At 33.2% G+C, this 22,906-nt stretch overlaps 1 protein-coding gene across 1 annotated transcript; it reads right to left on the reverse strand.

Annotated features, from left to right (window-relative positions):
- Window positions 1-8,165: 8,165 nt before the first annotated feature.
- Window positions 8,166-12,854, reverse strand: LOC141697965 (elongation factor Tu, mitochondrial-like). The gene is made up of 12 exons (XM_074502542.1): window positions 12,588-12,854; window positions 11,789-11,864; window positions 11,531-11,623; window positions 11,357-11,431; window positions 11,093-11,197; window positions 10,912-11,002; window positions 10,562-10,767; window positions 10,067-10,150; window positions 9,909-9,971; window positions 9,771-9,833; window positions 9,175-9,415; window positions 8,166-8,516 (listed from the first exon to the last, which is right to left on the reverse strand). The coding sequence occupies exons 1-12, from the start codon at window positions 12,773-12,775 to the stop codon at window positions 8,446-8,448; spliced, it is 1,356 nt and encodes a 451-aa protein (XP_074358643.1). The 5' UTR covers window positions 12,776-12,854; the 3' UTR covers window positions 8,166-8,445.
- Between the last annotated feature and the right edge of the window lie 10,052 nt (window positions 12,855-22,906).

Raw genomic sequence — 22,906 nt, forward strand, 5'->3', positions numbered from 1 at the left:
TTCTAAATAAAACACATAGTGCTACCAAGCATGCCCTTAATTGGTTTGCCAGGGACTACAATTACACACACAACTCTCTTTCAGATAAAAATTACTTCTTTTGGTGAAAACGCATTTTAATCGCAAACAAACATGCCCCTGATTGGTTTTCCAGATACTTCAACTCCCCTTCCTTCTCTTTTATTCTCATAAATTTCTTTTCAATAAAACCCAATTCTTTTGCGTATTTGTGTGTCTCTCCTCTTAGAAGCATATATTTTGTCTCTCATTTTGAAGTATTTATTATATTTTTATTTAGTCATGCCTTGCGTTGATCTGGTGTTGGATTGATGACAAATTTGTTGATATTTTTGGTGATCTGCAAAACCTGCTTCGAATCTGGAAATGTGGTGATTATTGCAGGAGCTCACCTTTTACAATCAAAAATTATTCATCTTTCATGGTTTATACTTTCGGCGTGTCTATAGCTGGTATCCGGCATGTAAATAGTTAGGGTGGTTTCGGCATGTCTATAGCTCGTATCCGGCATGTAGATAGCTGGGTGCCGCTTCTCCAATCTCATTTTATGCTATTGTTGTTTCTGAAATTGAGCTAACTATAGTTTTTATGTGATAGGGTCAATTGCGATATTGTTATTTTCAGAGATATTGGTGCAATTTGGATCGCTTGAGATTTCTTTGATTTCGTTTTTAATTTTAAGAATTTTTAAATTCTATGTATTAAATAATCGGGAAACAAATTATCTAATTATTTTTAGTATATTATTTATTTTATCACTCAGTTGTATCGAGTTAGGGGGTTTGCCACTTTTGTCAAAAAAAATCTCAATTAAGGAGAATTTGTTGTCAAAGCACTAAGTGCAACCCTTTTTCACTAGGTTCCCTAACATATTCCTCCATCGATTCTCGAACAATTCATTAACAGAATCTTGATCTCCAAGAAACGTCTGAATCAAAGTCAAATGAACATGCAAATCCTTGTAAATCTTCCTCTTCACCTTCATGTCACCCTTGTATTTGCACTCTCCGTCGACACCACTTGGCTAGTAATTTTATCATCTAAATAATGTTCAAAGATCGAGAAACTAATTGTTTACGATTGTTTCAAGATTTAAATTTTTATATTTGAATCTAAATTATTTTCCAGAGGGGAATTCATAAAAAAGTTGAGTTAGTTAATAATTTGAAAAGGTCGTGTGAATTTCTTTCATATATTTTATAGAGAGGTCGGGTGCTTTATGAGAAATGAACCAAAATGTCATTTTAGGGTGTAAAATGATCTAAAATATTATTTATGAAAATTAGGTTCCAAATTATCACTTGACCACATTACATTGTGTAACGCTTGGAAAACTACCCGAAACGGTACATGACGTAGCGTTTTGTTTACTTCTTTTTTTTTACTTTTTATACGGAAACGTTACTTCATGTAACGTTTTATATATTTTTTATGTATATTTTTCTTATATAACATTTATTTTTGTTTTATAAGTAAACGATGTAATGTTTTATGTATTCTAAACCCTACAGCTTAAACCCTAATTTAAGCTTAGGCCTTAAATCCTAGGAACAAAAAATGTAAAATTTAAATTAAACAATTTTAAAATTTAAAGATGTAGTTTAATTTAATAATTTTTAACATTTTAGGGATTCTTTTATCGTAGGTAACCCGCAGCCGCTACCCTTCAGGTGCGCACTGGGTAAACCCTACGGGCTCACGCAATAGCCTGCAAACCGCATAAATTTTCCTCTCGTGGGATTCGAACATGTGACCAAGATGATAGGTTCCCTCTCTTTAACCAACTGAGTCAATCCTTGCGGGCACATTTTAGGGTTCACCGATCCCCTTTTAGGTTTTAGAAAAATTTAAATAATATTTTAGTATTTTAGGAATTAACAATTTTTTATTTGAGGTTAAAAAAAATCTTTGTATAAAACGCGAGATGAGGTAATGTTTTAGGGTCAAAACGCTACATAATGTAGCGTTTGGTGTCAAAACACTACTTAAAGTCACGTTTACATTCAAAAAAATAAACATAACGCCACACGATGTAGCATTTTGGATTTCTTGCCTAAACGATGTAATATCTATAGTTCACATTTTTGGTCATTTTTTTCAAAAATGAAATTTTAGACCATTTTTCACCTCAAAGTAGGGTCACCACTCGACAAAAGGGAGTGTGTAAAAAGAGAGTGAGCTAAGATTGCAAAAGAAAGGAGAAATTGACCAAAATTTCACCATTTCAATAAAAAAATGCCCAAAATGTCATTTCTAAAAATTAAGATCCAAAATATTACTTGAAAACGTGCTATCATGTAGCGTTTATAAAACAGTTGAAAACGCTATTTCGTGTAGTGTTTTAACTCTTTTTCTCTTTTTTTATTCTATAAAACGCAACACTATATAGCGTTAACCGGGGATTCTTTGTTTTTTATTACTTTAACTTTTGAAGTTATGTTGTTTTGGGGCTGGAAATACTACTTAATGTTACGTTTTTTATATATATTTTTTAAATTTAATGATGTACCCTAATTTAACAATTTTTAATTTTTTAGATTTCAATAATCCCCTTTTGGATTTTTAAAAATATTAAAAAATTAAATAAAAACACATCATATTTAACAATTTTTAATATTTTAGTATTCACCAATCCCCTTTTGGGTTTTAAAAAAAATTAATAAAGTGTACACATATTTAGGGTTTAGGAAGAGCCTAAACCCTAATTTAATCTAAGGTTTAGGGCCCCTAAATCCTAGGAACCAAAAATATAAACTCTAAATTAAAGAATTTTAAAATTTAAGGATGTAACATAATTTAACAATTTTTAACATTTTAGGGTTCACCAGTCCTCTTTTGGGATTTGAAAGCAATTTAAAATAATTTTTAATTATTTTAGTGTTTAACAATTTTTTATTTGGTTTAAAATTATTTTTTATATAAATAAAACCCTAGATAAAGTAGTATCTTGGGGTCAAGACCCTACATAAATTTGTGTTTGGGGATCAAAACATTCCACAATTTAGCGTTTACAAGAAAATAGAAAAAATAAAAAAAAAGGCAAAACGTGCCTCGGTGTAGCGTTTGTATGTTAAAAAAAATAAGATGGTACAAAACGTGAGACGATTTAGCGTTTTGTCAAAACGCTATTTTATTTCGCGTGGTCAAATGACATTTTGGGCCATAATTTCCAGAAATAACAATTTGGACCATTTATTTACACTAAAATGACATTTAGGGTGCTTTATGTAGTAAAATGTGCAAGAGTAAAGAGAGGTTGGGTGTAGGGCTGAGTATTCGGTCGGTGTGGTCAGAAATCGAACTGAATCGAATTAACTAAAAACTGAATTGTTGATATTTTTGTAACCAAACCGAACCAGACTTGCTTATAAACCGAACCGAAAACTGAACCGAATTATTTCGGTTTATTCGGTTCGGTTTATAAAAACCAAAATATTTAAAAATTATGTAGAAAATAGCCACTTCGAAATTGAAATTTTCAAAAAATGAAAATTGTAAAACCAGCAGGAAATAGTACACATGATACATCAACTCAAATATTCATACACTTCCAAATCAGTTTATTCAAAGTTGTATAAATATAATGCTCGTAAAAAAATAACTAGATATAACAACTGAGGTGAAGTTGATCAAATTTTTCAGAGGAAGAAGATTAGAATAATCTTTGATACTTTAAAGTTTGGAAGAAAAAATCAAATGGGTGTTGATTCTGTTATCAGCCAACGCGGCCATACACGGTGAGGGGTGTGTGTTTATGACTTGTTAGAACTTAAAATTAGGTAAGGTCATCTAATATCTATTAGCCATTTTACTCTACTGTTTTGTTCTTTTGTATAATATTTACTAAATTATATATTTATATATAAAATATAATTCAAAAAATATATGCATAATTCGGTTAATTCGGTTAAACTGAACTGATTTTTAGATAAACCGAATCGAACCAATATTATTTTGGTTAAAACTGAAAAATCGAATTAAATTGGAATTTTTGGAAAAATTCAAACCAAACCGAAATTGTACGGTTCGGTTCAGTTTTTTGATTTCGGTTCGGTTTTGCTTAGCTCTAGTTGGGTGAGTAGTATAAAACTATTAACACATGTGTGTTTGCATGATAAATCATGATCTCTTAAATGAGAGGTTCAAGTGTGTGGAGGGTTGAATTTGGGAGGGAGATGCAGCCTCTTGGAAGCAACTCAACACGAATACGAAGGCGGGTCAGGAGGATCCGATAATAAGATGCACCAAATTTTAGTGTGTCATAATGATGCGAAAAAAGGCATGGCACAAGTGGCCATGACAGAATTTTCATTTTAAAATTGTTAGTGAAAGTTTCACCATAGAGATAAGTGCTCCAAAATAATGGTTTTTAGTATTAGCGAAAAGTGTAGTAAAATGAAATTTGGTGAGATGCCAAGAAAAAATGTTTATGGTGATAAGTATATAATGTTTGTGTAGAGGAGTGCTCCACGGTTATGGAGAGAAGTTCTCATGTTTGTGGAGAGAAATTTGATGTAGGAGAATTTTTATTGCTTAACGAGGGTGTAATGAGACTCGAGAAAAGCACATGTGTGATCATATTGAGAACTGTATTATCACGCTACTGAAGTTGCATGATGACATGATCACGCTAATGTCTTGCATGATCATGCCAAAACATAAATGGCACCACGTAGGGGATTGGAGATTTTTGCATGATGAATGATTATGTTGCTTTATAAGTTATATTTTATTTTTAATTAGGATTGTTTTTATCTGATTTTAGCATTTTCTATTCCTTTATAAACAATTTTATGATGTAACATATGGATTATCTTTTACTGAAATTAAAACCTTAAGAGATTTTATATTCTGTTTCTTGTGAATTCAAGAAAACCTTTGTGGATTCAAGATTTGTCTTGTGAATTTAAGGTATTAAAGGATTTCTCGTGTAAGAGTTCTTACGAGGATTATCGTTTGCTTATCATACATTTTTATGTTGTTTTAGAAGTATTCCACATCTTTTAGTTGATGATGGGAAGTACTTTATTGTTTTTAATTTTTTAATAAATTTTATAATTTTGAATTAAGAGGGAGTATTGGAATTATGATTTAAAAATGTAACTAAAATATTAGTTAGTTGGTTGTATATTTTAAAGTTGCTTGATTTTAAAAATATTTATAATTTATTCGGAAATTCCTGTGACACCAATCAAGTAAGCTTGTTTAGAATGAGTTTTGTATAAAGAGACAATATTATGATCAATAAAATTATAAGTTTCCACTAAATATAAATTGATCTCCCGCTCTTGTGTTAAATTGTCAACAAATGAGATGTGCATCCACATTAGAGCAAGTCCAAAAGTGTTCTAGTTGGTTTCTTATAAATATTATAAAATATTACTCATTCTGTCCCAACCATTTCTGTACACTTAGGGATAGCAAAATAATCCGATCCGACGGATATCCGATCTGAAACCCGAAGTTTTGGATATACCGAACCCGGAATTTTGGATTTGAATTTGGATTTGGATTTCAACAATACCGAACCGATACCCGATCCGAAATCCGAAATTCAATCCAAACCCGAAACCCGACTAAAACCCGACACATTTATTATATATTATATGTAATATTTTACATGTAATACATATAATTTACATATTTTTCTTGTATTATTTGAGTAATAGTAGATTATTATTAAGATTGTCAAAACTTATTTAGTGAATTATAACCTTTTATTTCAAAATAACCATTATTATGTAAGATGTACTTTGTATATATTTATAAAAGAATAATTTTCGATGAAATTTTAAATATTATTTTATCAACATATCTTAGATATTACTCACCGTGTCAACCCGTATAATATAATATGTTTAACTATTTATTAGTTATTATATTTTAATTTTAACAATCATATAAATGTGATTAATAGTGTTTGTATGTATAAATAATATTAAATTTGACTGGGTTATTCGATACCCGAAAAATACCCGATCTGATCTGAAACCCGATGGATTTGGATTTGGATAACCCGAAAATATTTGAATTTTGAATTTTACAATATCCGATCCGAACCCGACCCATTGTCATCCCTGTGTACACTTTCCTTTTTTGGATGTCTCATCCAATTCTTTACATTTCAAAACTTACCAAAAATAGTAAATGGGTCCTACCACTTCCCCCATTTTTTTTTCCTTTTCACACTACTTTTACTGCACTATCTCCTTTTTATACATTAAAAATCAATGGTCGCACTACTCCATTCACTTTTTTTTCTCTTTTTCACTACTTTATACATATTTCTTAACCTCCGTGTCCAAACCAAATGTAAATAATTAGCTTGGGACAGAGGGAGTAACCCTTAGTAATTTAAGACATGATTTTGAATTTCAACTCCAACAATGATTCTAATTTTCCTTCCTTATTATTATTATATTAATAAATTTGAAAAAATATGGACAAAAAGTGGAACAAAAAGAAAAGTAAAAAATAAGGGAGAGAGAAAAATATGTTTTATTACTAAAAATGTTATAAGGGAGCACTAGAAGTTTCTTAAAGATAGAAAATGATGCTCATATTTTAGCGATTTACGGAAGTTTCAAAACATGTAAGAGTGTCACTTTTTGTCAAAATCTTTATAATTGAACTTAAAAGCTCACGTGAGGGAGTTGGGAGTTGTTGAACTTATTGTTAGATATATTGCAATTCAATTGGCAAGGACGAAGACCTTTTCGTGGGCGGGTTTTTCGGACTCGAACTTCTAGTTGTGCTCCACGGCGCTTGACAATCTTATTCGAAACAGGGAAAAAATAAGCCATAGCTTATAGAGCTGGAGTGTTTATGAAGGATGTGTTGTATGTTCAGTGTTGTGTCGAATGAGATTTTGTAGAGTGCTTTCGTTGCTTATCCCAGAGAGAGTACTTTCCTGAAAAATATTATTATGAATCCAAATAAATGTGGGAAAAATATTTTTCAATTGCAAACCCGGTACTAATTTTGGAAAAAATATCAAAGTTAGAAGTGGCAATTATTTCAAAGTGTATATTGCTGCTTGTAACTCCTGTGTTTGAAAAAAAAACGCTTAGGTAGTCATACTTTTAAACGTGATATTTAAGTACTTATACTGTTATACTTACAAAAATAGAAAAAAATTGCAACCCTCCGTCAATTTTAGTCCATAATAGTTAAAAAGTATAATGACATTTTCGTAACTACATTATATAATTTTCCATTTTTACCAGAAAACATATATAATAATTAGATTTTATATTATTGATTCTTTTTATAAAAAAATGTACTTTCATATTTGATTAATTAAATCAAAGTACGATTTAATTGTATTTTTAAATAATGTTATGCAAACGAAAGATGAAATTTAATTTTTTACAAAATAACAAATTATTATTCAAGAAAAAAGTTTAATGAGATTTAAATTCTTGTATTTAATTCTTTTAATTATTTAAATTAAATATTTTAGGCAATTAAATCAAATTAATATTAATTTTTTTGATAAAAAATAAATAATTACATTATGAAATTATGAAAAAACTCCTTACACAGGATACATCTAATTTGACGTTAACGGATTTTTTGATGGAGTGTTGTAAATTATTATTCTTTTTGAAGGATGACGTTTCAAAATATGAGTACTGAATAGGGCCCCTAAGTTAAGGGGTTTACGAAAATAATATACTCATAGTTCAAAGGGTTGAGCTAAATTGACCAGGGGTGGAATTTATGCAACCCCGAGGCCAGAGACGGAGTTGGCCAGGGATGAAATTTATACAACTCCAAGGCCAGGGATGTCGCCTCTTTCCTTTATGTGAAGCTGGTATTCATAGATTAGAATACCAGCTACAATCAGCATCATCATCATTCTGCGCAATGGAATTGGAAGGAACTCTCCTAACGACTTCAATGTATTAGTTAGTTTAGAAACATGCAACACCTAATAATTCTGAAATGAGTCCAACAAAGCCCCATACAAAATGAATGAAATAATTTTACATTTTACTCGGAACTGTTTTGAGGCATATAATTAAGATTATTCAAATATACACCGTTGGTAATACCTAACAAAATAAAAATGCATGCAAAAGTATTGACCATGCAGCAGGAACCAATTCTGGCAATTCTATCATAATCTATGTACTGTGGTCACATTCCCAGCAACAATAATATTTATTAATTTTGTCAACTAAAATCATCTTAGGCAACCAAATATATATCTGCGTAGGTTACAAATGGAGCAACTGATAGGTGAACTTCCTCTTCCAGTACATCTTTTTTACTACCAAAGCAATTTGTCACATCAAATGAAAACCTCATATTCAAGAACTCATGGAACTAATTTCAAAGAGATGTTTCGCTATACTAAGTATTTCTTACCCTGTTTGGTACAAGAACAAAAACCTAAAATACAGTGCATTGTATCTCAGGATTTCAGCTTATCACTTTGGAAACTACTCCAGCACCAACAGTTCTACCGCCTTCCCTCAGAGCAAACCTTTGTCCTGCGAGAAAACACGCAATACATATCAACACCTCCTTTTCTTCACTTACCATGATTGTCCAAAACAATCAACAAAAGCATATCAAGAACTAAGCAAGAAGACTAATAAGTGGAAAGGACACGATATCACTTTCTTTTAACCGGAAAGCAAGTAAAAAAGCATAGACAGGCTAAACATAAAAAAAAATTTACTAGCACAAGTTTGCTTGTTTTGCTACAAGAAATGTAAGCCCATCTTCTAAAAAACAATGGAGTACATAAACGGCAATAAAAATAGTTCCTTGAACTCTGGAAAGATGATATCTTACTTATTATTAAAATGAAATTTAGAGAATTACGAAGCAGAACGAAAACTTAACTTATTTTGCACTCAAAAAACATAAAGAAAACACAGCTACCAAATTTTTGTAGCAAAATAGAACTTGAAAAGTGATACCAATCGGACAAATATAAACAAGTCTTTACGATGGGAAAAAGAACGCATCAGCTTAAATAGGAAAAAGAACACCACTATTTAAATATTGAAATCATCTAAAGAGCTAGAAGTTCTGGAACCTAATTCTGAGGATATGTTTTCTGCCAATAGAATTACATAACTAATAAAGAAGACATCAAAAGTATCATATCATTTTTTCGTATCAGAAAATGTCTATAAGTACCTGCATCAAGTGGAACTGGAGTGATTAGCTCAAAAATAGCAGTCACATTGTCCCCGGGCATAACCATCTTAACATCTTCAGGCAATTCCACTTTACCGGTAATATCTGCAGTTCTCAGGTAAAACTGGGGCCTGTAGTTTGAGAAAAAGGCAGTATGACGACCACCTTCATCCTTTGTCAGGACGTAAATTTCCGCCTCAAACCTTTTGTATGTTTTTACAGAACCAGGCTTTGCAATCACCTATTTAGCAAGGTAAATCAGAAAACACAGTGACAACAAAATTTCTGTATCATTATATGATGCAAAGTAACAAACTTTCCAGTCAGTTTCCAGATTCTAGATATTACAGGCATTCCACAAATTATATATTTAATGAGTAAAAAAAGCATGCAATTGAACATACTTGATCTGTTTAATAATAAAAAGTAAACATTGAAAGTTATTCTGTTGCCTCTATTCAGTTATTATTTATATATATATATATGTATACACACACACACACACTAAGCTATAAACTAGAGCAAGACATGTCAGCTAGTAATTACAGTCATGATTTTAATAACATAGTTGAATATTGCTAAATGTTGCAACTCACCTGTCCTCGTTGAATATCATCTCTTTTTAACCCACGCAGAAGAAGTCCCACATTGTCACCGGCCTAGTAAAATAGAAGAGCTTGAGAATTTAACCATAAATGTAACTGAGGCTCAATGAGTACAAGTCATTTGCTTACTTCCCCATGATCCAATATTTTCTTAAACATCTCAACGCCGGTCACAGTAGACTTCAAATTTCCCTACATATAGTGATCAATGCAAAAGAGGGAAAATCTAAGCAATCTAAGTTCATGTATATATATAATTAAAGACAAAACATGACTTCAAAAATCACCTGCATCAGTCCTAAGATCTCAACATCCTCGCCAACTTTAATAGTCCCTTGTTCAACACGACCAGTGGCGACAGTTCCACGCCCCTAATACAGATAAAACATTGGTTTCAAGGTATCAAGGACAGTGAACATATTTATGACGATAAAAGGAACAAAAACAAACTCTCTCAAGCACGTTGAAAAGAGAAGGTAAAACTTTAAGATAAATGCCTGTATAGGTAGGAGGGGACTAACAACAAATGAAACTGCTACACTAATAATATCCTTGAACAGGAGGGGTTTAAACAACAGTTTACATCTAAAATTGCTACATTAATGTCTTGGAACTAGTGTGATTCATACCAAAATAGAAGTAATAAATCTATTAGCGACAACTTTACAGCCTCATTTTGGTAAAATCTTCATATTGTATGACATGTAAACTATACTTCTAATACCGTGTAAACAACACTTAATATATTTTTTTTCTCAAATATACAATAAGCCAATTTTTACCTGAATTGAAAAAACATCTTCTATAGGCATCAAGAAAGGCTTGTCAAGTTGGCGAACAGGGTCAGGAATGTATTCATCTACAGCATCCATTAATTTAAGTATAGCCTTCTTTCCTATTTCTTCATTTGTACCCTGTAAAGCTGATAGGGCTGAACCTCGGATAATTGGAATGTCATCTCCAGGGAACTTATAAAAGTTGAGCAAGTCTGTAAAACCAATAAAGAACATTGGAATGGCATTTAATATTATCATAGTTGGTGATTTCACCTGAAGAATAACTTTTCTAAATAGTATGCATTATAATTGTGTTTACCCATATAGAGTGAAAAGTAGTAGGGAAAAGAAAATACCTCGGAGCTCCATCTCAACAAGTTCCAGCAATTCAGGATCATCAACGGCATCAACTTTGTTCAGAAAGCAGACAAGTGATGGAACACCAACCTACAGGGGAGAAAATAATGCCAGACTCACGACTGAACTGACAAATGGCATTTTAAACAGATTTACAGGCTTTTATAGATAAACAGCCACCTGGCGTGCAAGCAGAATATGTTCCTTCGTCTGTGGCATCGGACCATCAGGAGCAGACACAACCAGAATACCTCCATCCATTTGAGCAGCTCCAGTAATCATGTTCTGCAAATAAAATAAGTCTCACAGAGCTGAAGGGAACATGACAAAAGCAGTATATAATCACACATTTCAAAACAATTTCTTCAACAGAAGGGGGAAATAATTTTTAGAACTGTCTAAAAAATGGTAAATTTATGTACTGCACTCAAATGTATAGCTTACTTTAACATAATCGGCATGGCCTGGACAATCTACATGGGCATAATGCCGCTTGGCTGTCTCATACTCAACATGGGCCTGAGACGCAAAATTGTATTAATCAATTTCCCAATACAATATCATCAAAATAAGCCAAACAAACTTAGTCAAGGGATTAAGCTCAAATTATGGTCCAACCGTGGCAATTGTGATTCCTCTTTTTTTCTCTTCTGGGGCCTTGTCAATTTCATCAAAGGCAACAGCCTTGGCGTTCCCTTCCTCAGACAACACCTGAAAAAGTAAAACATCTTGCCTAAGCAACGAATAATAAATATTTAAGGTAACACATATATTTACAATACTACTCTGCAGGGTTGGACCTCAATAATAAAGCAATAATATCCTGCATCACAAAAAGAGCAGCAACAGACAGAATTATGTTTCGGAGATCCTCACTTTTGTAATTGCTGCTGTTAGAGTTGTCTTTCCATGATCAACATGCCCGATTGTACCTACATTGACGTGAGGTTTCCTGCAAGTAGTCAAACATTAATGAGATGAATCCTATTTATTACACATTAGGAACAAAAATTAAAGACGAGTATAACTTCCGTAATGTCACTTAAGTTACTTCTTCAAAACCCCGTTTAGAAAATATTGCAATTCATAAGCGTTTAAAGAGTTATAATATCATATGGATATCCTGCAACCATATACAATGATACCTATCCATTTTCATCAACATATGTCAAACATTTTTTTTCTATTTTTTAAAACTCTGTTATGCCAGTCGTAAAAGATATGTAAACCTGTTAATGCCAAACATATACACACTTGTTCAAGAGAGTTGAATGGTTGATATAACTTTTATTACAAAAATGCAAAACCATGATAAGCAATATACCAAGTGCACAAAATTATACTCCCAAAACTATATCACATGAATAAAGTAACTCAAAAACTATTCATCACCACAAAACAAGGATAAAATTCAAATATTCGCTACAAGTTCATCTTTCGTAAAAAAACAAAACATTTCTTTCACAACAATTACGAAAAATCGAAGTTCATAACATTAACTAAAAAAACTATAATCATCTCATGATCACTATTAAATAGATCAAGATTACAAAAAAACTAGCCACAATACAAAAACACACTAATCAAATACACACTGCATATTATTGAATAAGAAATAAAGGGTATGCATAAAATTGAAAAAGAAATAAAGGGTAATCGAGATTAAGGAGCATACGTGCGAGTAAAAGTGGCCATGGATCTCCACCAAGGAGAAGAAGAAACGGCGTCGTTTGGGAGAACAGAATGAGAGACATTAGGAGAGATAGATCCACGACAAGTACAAGAAGAGGAGTATAAGAGTTGAGATGAGAGTTGAAGAGTGAGTCGTTTTGAGTTTGGATTTCTCAAAGCTACAGACGCCATCTTTTGTAAAATGAAATAGATGAACAACAAGTCTTTGGGGTTTTCACAGGGTTTTAGTGTCTTTTTAGGGCAGTGCTGCGTTACATTAGGGTAAGTTGGGTACGATGTCGTTCACGCGAAATGTAGCCCTGTGAATATCTAAAATATTTACAGCTTTATATATGGTAAAAACATTTATGTAGAAATTGGAAAACCAGAACTAAGGATTCATATATTAATCGGTAAATCAAGAACTAATTGAAAATAGATTATGTATATTTAATATTTTATAATATCCAAATTAGAAAAATATTATTTGAAAACAATTCATAATAATTTATCGAATTTGAAAAGTATCTCATTACTCGTATAAATCTACTTAATTTGTTAATTGAGTATTCAATATATGATCTTGTACAACTTATAAGGTACATCAAACTTTCAATTATTCTCGAGTATTTCAATGAAAAAACCACTATACCTTTGTTTTTGGATAGATGCAAAGTCATATCCATAGGTGTCCTACCTTTCTCAAGTTATCCTTAAGAACCTTATCAAGGATCTTGTCAATATAATGAGCTTGACTCAATGTGAGTCCCTCTGATGTTCTAGAAATATGGATTCCTAGAATCATATTTGCTAGTCCAATATCTTTCATGTCGAATCTCGATTTCAACATGTTCTAGTAGATTTGATCACTTTATCATTGATTTTGGCAATAAGTAGATCATCTACATATAATGTCATCATGACATAACCATTATCATTTCCTTGACATAACTACCCTTATTATCCTTGTAATATGCACGAATATCACATTTATTAATCTTGAAGCCATTGACTAGCACGACCTCATCAAATTTCTTATGCAATTTCATAGGCGCTTACTTCAAGCCATACAGTGACTTCACTAGTCTACATACTTTCATTTCTTGTCCAAGAACAATGAACCCTTAAGTTGTTCCATATAGATTTCCTCATCTATATTCGTATTTAGGAACACTAATTTTACATCTATTTGATGTACTGTTAAATTTTGCATCGTAACGACATCATTCTCGTTACTGGAGAGTATGTGTCAAAATAATCAAGGCCTTTTATAGTTGTTGATAGTGTCATCAGTTTTCAACTTCTTCTTAAAACCCACTTGCTACCTAGCGGTTTACAAATGGCTAACAAGTCTAATAATTCCCAAGTATGATTCTGCATAATTGAATCAACTCCGTTCTTGATGGTCTCTTTCCCCATAGGGCCATCAGGTGAGGTAACCGCTTCCTTGTAAGTTTTCAGGTCACCTTCTTCGAGAAAATAGGTCATAAAGTCAGACACATAGAATTTCTCCTTACGTTATCATTTACTCCTTCTTACTACCCCACATTTGCGTTCTCACTTTCTTCACTCTCATTTTTCTCATCTATAGACTAATGAGCTCATTTTCTCATTTACTGGATTACATGAAAATATCGTCTCAAAAAATGAGGCATTCCTAGATTTTATAATCGTATTCCTCTGAATTTCAGGAATCTTGGAATCATACACGAGAAATTGATATGCAATGCTATGTGGTGGATATCCGATGAAAATATAATCTACAGTTTATGGACCAGTCTTCACCTTCTTAGGTGCAGGGATCAGTACCTTTGCAAGACACCCCACACTTTCAAGTGTTGGTAACTTGGTTTCTCTTTCTTCCACATTTCATAAGGACTTACTTTCTTATTCTTGCTAATTATCTTGTTAATAAGATAATTTACACTTAAGATGGTTCCCCCCCACACCGACTGTGGAAAACTAGGACTTAACATCAACGCATCCATTATCTTTTTGAGAGTACGATTATTCCTCTCATCCACTCCATTTGACTGAGGGGAATATGGTACAGTGACCTCATGGATTATACCATGTTGTGAACAAATTTTCCCAAAAGGTTCCACTTAACATCATCGCATTCATCATTTCTTTGAGAGTACGATTCTTCTGCTCATCCACTTCATTTGAATGAGGGGAATATGGTGCAGTGACCTCATGGATTATACCATGTTGTGAACAAATTTCCCCAAAAGGTTCCACTTATTCACCTCCATGATCACTACTTATCGTATAAATTTTCCTTTTATTGTGTCTCAACTTCTTTCTTATATATTTTAAATTTATCTATAGCTTCGTCTTTGCTTTTAAGCAAATATACATGGCAATATTTTGTATAATCATCCAAGAAAGTAATAAATACTTATTTTCTCCTCTGGTTGGAGCGAATTTAAATCATAAATGTCGATGTGTATTGACTCAAGCCCTTTAGTGTTTCTTTCAACTCGTTTAAAAGATGATCTCGTTAATTGTTCCTTAACACAAGTTTTACACTTATATTTTGAATCTATATTCAATATTGGTATGTATTCTTTAATACTTAATCTTTGAAAAATGTCATAACTCATATGTCCAAATCTAGCATGCCATAAATTAGGAGACTCAATAAAGTAAGCAAAAGAATTCTTCATTTCATTACTGTCCTTAACGGACATAACATGGAGTTTAAAAAACTTAATGATTTCATAGCCCTTGCCTATAAACATACCACTTTTATATAAAGTAATTTTATCTGACTCAACTACAATACGAAAGCCATGCTTATTGAGCAAAGAACCAAACACAAGGTTCTTGCGAATATCGGGCACATAAAGTACATTCTCCAAAGTCAGAATCTTCCCAGAGGACATATTCAGAATCATTGTGCCTTCACCTTCAATGGTAGAAGTCGCTGAATTCCCCATGTAAAGCTTCTCACCAGCATCAAAAGTTTTGAGGCTAGACAAAATTGCCTTATCCGAACAAACAAGCCTAGTAGCACCAATATCAATCCACAACTCACGAGGATTAGAGCCAACCAGGTTTACTTTAGAGACCATAACACAGAGCTCTATATCACTTATTTTCTTGGAGATATCATCGACCATGTTTGCTTCTTTCTTCTTATTGGCCTTCTTAGGCTTCTTGCAGTTAGATGACCTATGACCCACTTTATCACAGTTGTAGCACTTTCTTTGAAATTTTGACTTCGAAATCCCTCATTTGGGTGCCAGCTTTGCCCCTTTATCAAAATTAATCTTCTTGGGCTTTGAGCTTTTAACATGCATTTTCTTCTCAGGTCCAATATTGTCTTCTTTAATACGAAGTCTGAGAATCAGGTCCTCCATGGACATCTCCTTTTGCTTGTGCTTAAGGCAGTTCTGAACTCTTTCTATGCAGGTGGAAGCTTTTCAATCACAGCAGCAATTTGGAAAGATTCACTAATGACCATTACCTCAGCATGAATTTCATGAATGATCACCCGCAAGTCTTACATATGACTTACCACAATCTTAGAATCCACCATCTTAATTTCAAGAAAGCGTCCAACAATCCACTTATTTGTCCCAGTGTCCTCGGTTTTATACTTATGATCAACCGACTCCCATAAGACCTTAGATGTTGGCTTCGAACTATATACGTTATACAACGAGTCATCCAAACAAGTAAGCATGTAGTTCCGAAAAATATAGTCGGAGTGCTTCTATGCATCAGCAACATACACAATCTACGCGTTGCTTTCAACACTGAGCAACGGTACCTCTTTCTTCAGGAAGCAATCCAAATGCAGCGTGGTCAGATAAAAAAGCATCTTTTGCTTCCAACATTTGAAGTTCATTCCGTTGAACTTCTCGGGTTTATTAACAGATCCAATAGGAACTCTTTGCATAACAGGTGCAAAGGAAACCCCAGGTGTAACAGTTGGTACGTGCGTCTTTATTACAGATGTATGCACACCAATAGGCACCGCATGTACATACGGAGAAACGAATCCTACCGATGTATGTCCAAAGGGCATAATAAAATGTTCGATGAAAGTGTGTCCCACGGGCACATGGCTCGAATATAGATGTCCAACATGTGTTGGACCCCATCAGATACTCCGATCTATGTGTTAGGGTTAGGCATGTGTTGGGGAACCACATCAGATCCAGCGATCTGTGCGTTGGGATCAGCCGATATATTCACCGCGTTGTTCATAGTGTTATTGTACATAAATCGTAACTCAAATCAATAAGTAAACACTCAAATCGTGTTTGTGTGTGAATAATAGGGTGGTGTAAACAAACAATGAAAGAAACAAATAAATAGGAGACATGAACCAAAAACCCGAGTCTAGTGTGTGACTGTCTCCTTAAAATATATTAGCCCTTACCGTATGTGTGAGCAAAGCACCTCCCAAGATAAAACGAGTTGCAGTGAAGCAGAGCGTCACCATCAGCGACTTTGAACCGAGCAAGAAAACAATCAGTAGAGAATACAGAGAAGAGAGGTCGGCTAGGGGTTTGAATGAATATAACCTTACGACTCTCCATTAATTAATTAAATGGCGTTAATTAATTAATTCTATCAATAATAATTCATAATCGGCTCAAATTAATATTCTTTCAAATCAATTATAATTATCCGTATTAAAATGAATTAATTATTTAAGGGCCCAAACCGAGTGGAAAAATTTGCAAAAGTCTGTAATTGGATGACCCAATTTTTTGCTACATTCATATCCGCACGTCACACACGCGACCTTTGCAAGCTTCGGATTAGCCCCGAAACCCCATTATTTGCACTCCCCTTGCGCGCACGTAGAGGATGAAGCAATACCTAAGTAACACATTTAGACACTACTAGAGTGTTGTGCTATATAAAGCAATGATAATCCCTTTTCCATTTCAGTGTGGATATAAGGTTGCTTAACTACGTTTCCACTTTCAAGGGATGATCTCTAGATACTTATACCTCATTCATCTCTTAGTCATTTTGAGTATTCAAAATGTCTCGGAAAACTCTCACGGAGCAGAACGCATTTCAAGCGTGGCACCTCAAAATCCGGGGTTAGGGATCTAGGAGGCCACGCCATCTTAAATCCTGTATAACACTTATCTTGTACAATAATATATAAATACTCACACCTTTATGACCCCACAGTTATCCATACACACACACTTATAGGTTATTGTCTAGGAAACGAACAATGCATTACTAGAGTGTATCAATCCACAAAGTGATAATTATTACAATCCCAAAAGTGATTATGTCTTACCATGGGTGTAACCTTTATGTAAGGTTAGACCGGCGACCAAATATACGTTTCTTAGTTGTTATCTTATATAAGTCATGCTTATATATAAGACAGACTAAAAATAACTGAAAACCAATCCAGCTTATTCGATCTACTTGGGGTACTGCACCAAACATCCTACGGAACAACTGTCCATTTCCTACCCATTTCCTGCTCGTGAGTTTCATGATAGGCATCTTGGTTCACTGTTTTATTGTGTCAATTTAAGAAAAAAAGTGTGAGTTATAATGCCCAGCATAATGATATAGAGTATGAAAAGACTGAATGAGAAATTTATGTATGATTCCATATATGATAAATATGTTTATTTAAAATAGTTCTTCTCGGTGATACACACCTCCTTTCGAAAATAATTCTTTTGTTGACTAATTAGCCTGCAAATACCTTAATGGTCAACCCAACACCTAGGCTTGGGTTACGGTATTGCATCATAATTCCAATTGGAAGAATACAGGACATTCACTGAAGCCACCGCTTACGATGATCAGTCGTAAGACAAAAATTAGTAACATTTGCTACTAGTAGGAGGATGACTTCCAAACTCCTTGTTATCACCCTGGCCGCATACGGGCTATGTGTCCCATTTTGGGTATGCACACACTTTGTAGGCCCTTAGGTACACATAGTACCGTCTCCCACGGTACTGGTAGTCTCCCCAATACACAAAGTACTCGATCTCTACCCCTCCCTTGTCCTTTAAGAAATCCTATCATATCTCAAGAACTCGAACCACATCAAAGTTCTCCAAGCGTTTTGCTTGTTGATAGGCACAACTCATCTCGCTTTTACGTATATGTACTTCCGAAAATTTCGGAGGAAGCACTAAGATAATGTGAGTTGACTATTGTCAACAGATAAGTATTTGAGGGGGAAATTCTTTTGAAATTGTAGTCAAAATATTTAAAATACGTCGGGATAATATTTTCGATGATTCAAAACAATTAGAATGATTTTCTGAATCTTCAGAATTATTTTAAAATTGCTTTTATGAATTTTAAATCATATTAAATTATTTAATAAATATTTAATAATTAAATAATAATTATTAAGTAATTAAACCTCAAATAATTATATTTAAAAAGAATATTTAAAATAATATTCCTCAAGTAATTTATGTTTAAATAATTAAAATAATCTTTAATAATATAATTAATCGAGTTTGAAATAAATGATCGTTGGAGAATACTTCTCCTATATTAATAAATAATTGAAATAATATTCATTGTCCGAGTAATTAAATATAGTTGATGGAATACAATATTTGGAATCGTTTTAAATAAATTCGAGGTATTTAATATTTCACAATTGGACATCGAGTCCTATGGAATAAAAATAAGTAGGGACTTTTGATCGTCCAAAACATCACCGGGATAGTTCTCGGGTTTTCATTTTATAACTCTGACCTACTCTCGGTCTTATGATTTATACATCACGCTTATGGTAGCGCTAAAATATTCTATGATATATACATCGTAACATAATCGTTATTGATGCGTAAAAACTCAAAATGCTATTATCATGGCAAGCATGACATTTGTACGAAAGACAATAAAACAACTTTTCACAACACAACAGTATATGGAGTTGGGTTCGTAAACTTTCCTGTGTACTTTGAAGTGGAAGGTGCCCTAGGGTCCGCTCGGAAATCTATGATTATAAACAATTTCGTTTCGTTAGATCCCGTTCAAATTTATTGCTACTTGTACATACACGATACTTATTAATCGTTCACGCAACTTACTTTACTCTTATTATTCTATTAAGTACAAGTACTTGTCATATTCGCTTTCTTTTCTAAATCCCTTATGTTCGTTAATACCTTTTACGTTTCGACCCTCGGCCCTGCTCGCGATTAATAAGGGTTTCTATTCGCGTGGTCTCGGCTCCGACATTTTTATAAAATTTAAAATCCATATTTTCACTTGAAATTTTTATTGCAGTTAATAAAATTTATATCTTACTCTGTAAAAATTCATGATTTTTGAATATTCGTAAGTCGATCATTTCTATTTCCAAAGTTTATAATTCGTAGTAGTTTTTATCGCGTAAATCATTTTTACTAAAATAGTCATATTTTTTAATCCGTAAATCAAAATTAAGCGATTCAAGTGCCTAAACGATCCTTATAACATTGTCTACCATAATCAAGCCTTAGTTTTCAAGAACTACAGTTTATACTTTCTGTAACTCTGTAGAAAACTTATAGTTGTGTTTTGTTCGTTTTAACGGTGTTACAATTACGATCCGAGTTTTGTTTACGCTCTAAATCACTAACCAACCATCAACAATCACCATAACATCATCTCAATACTAAATCATCTGAAGAACATCATGTACTTGATACAACAACAACAACCTTAATAGCTAACTAACTAAACATCAAGAAATCACAAAATAACTCCCAAAACTAGGTTTATAACTAAGATCTTAAAGTTTTTTGAAACTTAAACCTTAAACAAAGTTTGGTCAAGGATTTAAACCTTTCTTGAAAGCTTGGGATGTGTTCTTCGTGATGGTTAAACCTTTAGAGGGCTTGGTTATGCTTAAGGAACCTAGATTATGCCATGAAAATCAAGAAATCAAGAAAAGTTATTATTCCTCACTATTCATCATCACTTTCATGAATTTATTTCACCAATCAAACCTTAATGAAATGCTCCCAAAAAATCATCTTACCTTATTTTAGGATGTAGGAAGCTTAGGATTTAATTGTAGAATTTTGCCATGGCTAGAAGTTGATATTTTGAGTTTGACTTCTCTTCCTTATTGCAAATTACCAAATTGAGCCTTTCAAAGGGAGAAGAGAGAGTTTTTGTTGGCTGCTTGGATGCTTCTTGTGAACGTAATTATATGTAATCTTGTATACATCTCCTAGGATTGTCAAATCTTGCCATATCTTCCTAGGTTTCCTAGTTTCCAAGCTATAACACTAGCTTAGTACCTTAGTTACTATTCAAGCCACTCTTCACTAGCTAGGCAATTATATTCTCTATCTAGGCTACTATTTGGTTATTAACCATGGTTAGTTTCTTACCCTAGTTAGCTTGTATGGTTAGCTTGGCTTGATACGTTTATTTATTCGCTTACGCGTTCGCTCGGTCGCTTATCCATTTTCGTAATAAATCTTCGTAAGCGGTTCGAGGGGTAAATCATTTCTTATACGTCCTTTATATTTTGAAGCCTCGTACATGGGTTTGAATTTGTAGAATTTAAATTTGTAATTATATCATGATTCTCGTATTCCTTGACGGTTCGTAGATAAGGTCATTTTTCAAAGTTCGTTTTCTTCGAAAACTAATAGCATTTACATACACTTAATTGGTACGTATAATCATGTTATTGACTCAGAAACAAATTTTCCCATCCACAACATAGTGTGGGCTAAAATGTTTTCCCCGATTGTCAGGGTTACGATTCATCAATCGTTTTACAAAGTCTCAAAAATTCAAGTTATTACACCAAGCGTCACTTGTTGTGCACATGCAACATTCACTCACTCAAGTACGACTCAAACATTATTTGACAATGTGGGGCTAAAACTCACATTTTTCAACAAATATAAAGTTATTGTCAAAACTTATTGAGGAAGTCTCTCAAAAATTATCGAGGATGACTTCTAAAACTTAGTTAGGAAGACTTCACACAACTTTTTAATAAAAAACTTTAATGAGGAAGACTTGCAAAATCTTATCAAGGAAGATTTACTAAACCTAGTTCTTGTTTGAAATGCCAAAGGGATTGACTTCCCAACATAACTAAAATTCCTATGTAAATAATGTTCGCGGGAAATGCTCATTTTTTATCTGGTTGATGGCAAGGAATTTCAACTACCTGGTATTAATTTGTTACGAACTGTCTATGTCAGGAATCAGGATCTATCAAGGCGTCGGGATTTGGCATAGGAATCAGGATATGTTAAGCAAATCAGGATCTGTTTGATAGTCAGGATATGTCAGTACGTCAGATAAGAAGAATGTCAGGATCTGGGTGGATAAGTCAATTCTGCGAGATAAATCAGGAGGTGCTGATTTATAGGATCGTAGTTGATTTAGATATGTATAGAAAGTGATAGAATAATACTACAACATATCTTGTGTTTGATAGTGATTGATTGTAGCTGTGTAGTATATAAACACAGAATAGTTTACCACTTTAGGTATGGTTCTTAATTCGAGTATTCACATAACCTAGTAGCTCTTAAGAATATTATTCTTGAGAGAGTTTTGTAACAGTTTATCAAAGATCAATATGAACTGTTATTTGATTCATCCGTTCTTACTTTACTTTCATAATACATCAATTTGCTTAGTAATTGTATCCCACCCCCCTTAAACAATTACTTTACTGGGCAACAAGTGGTATCAGAGCGGTCAAATTAACTGTTAATTTGCAAAGGTCAAGATGTCTGGAAGTAAGTATGAAAGCATGAAAATCCCCATCTTGAAGAAAGTTGATTACTCTACATGGAGAGTAAAGATGTTGATGTTCCTGGAAGTTATTGATAATACATATATTGATATCATCAAAACAGGACCTCCATACCCTATGAAAACTGTGGCTATGACCCCAGATGCTCCTGAACACTATGTCAGGACAAAAAGATCAAAGTGGTCATATCCTGAAAAGGTTTCAATGCTAAAGGATGCAAAAGTCAGGAATATTCTGCACAATTGTTTGGACAATATGATGTCAAATAAAGTGACTGCTTGTAAGACTGCAAAGGAGATATAGGATGCCTTGGAGACACTTTGTCAAGGTACAATGACAATCAAGAAGAATATAAGAGATGCTCTTGTGCAAGAATATGAGCAATTTGATGCTAAGGCTGATGAGTCAATTACTGATATCTATGATAGATTTTTGACACTGTTGAATGATCTATCATTGGTTGGAAAAGAATATGAAAGAGAAGACTCAAATACCAAGTTTTTGAGAGCTCTTCCAAAAAATTGGGATACTCAAGCCTCAATAATCAGGCATCAATATGATCTTGATTCACTGACTCT

The sequence above is a fragment of the Apium graveolens genome, chromosome 11 (genome assembly GCF_009905375.1).
Source record: "Apium graveolens cultivar Ventura chromosome 11, ASM990537v1, whole genome shotgun sequence".
NCBI classification, from domain to species: Eukaryota; Viridiplantae; Streptophyta; class Magnoliopsida; order Apiales; family Apiaceae; genus Apium; species Apium graveolens.

What these genes read in the sequence shown, in the direction of transcription:
- LOC141697965 (XM_074502542.1), bottom strand. Translation starts at nt 12,775, where the DNA reads ATGGCGTCTGTAGCTTTGAGAAATCCAAACTCAAAACGACTCACTCTT. An exon ending in ATGGCCACTTTTACTCGCAC is followed by an intron (nt 11,865 to 12,587) that starts GTATGCTCCTTA and finishes GACTACTTGCAG; the next exon opens with GAAACCTCACGTCAATGTAG. An exon ending in GAGGAATCACAATTGCCACG is followed by an intron (nt 11,432 to 11,530) that starts GTTGGACCATAA and finishes TTTGCGTCTCAG; the next exon opens with GCCCATGTTGAGTATGAGAC.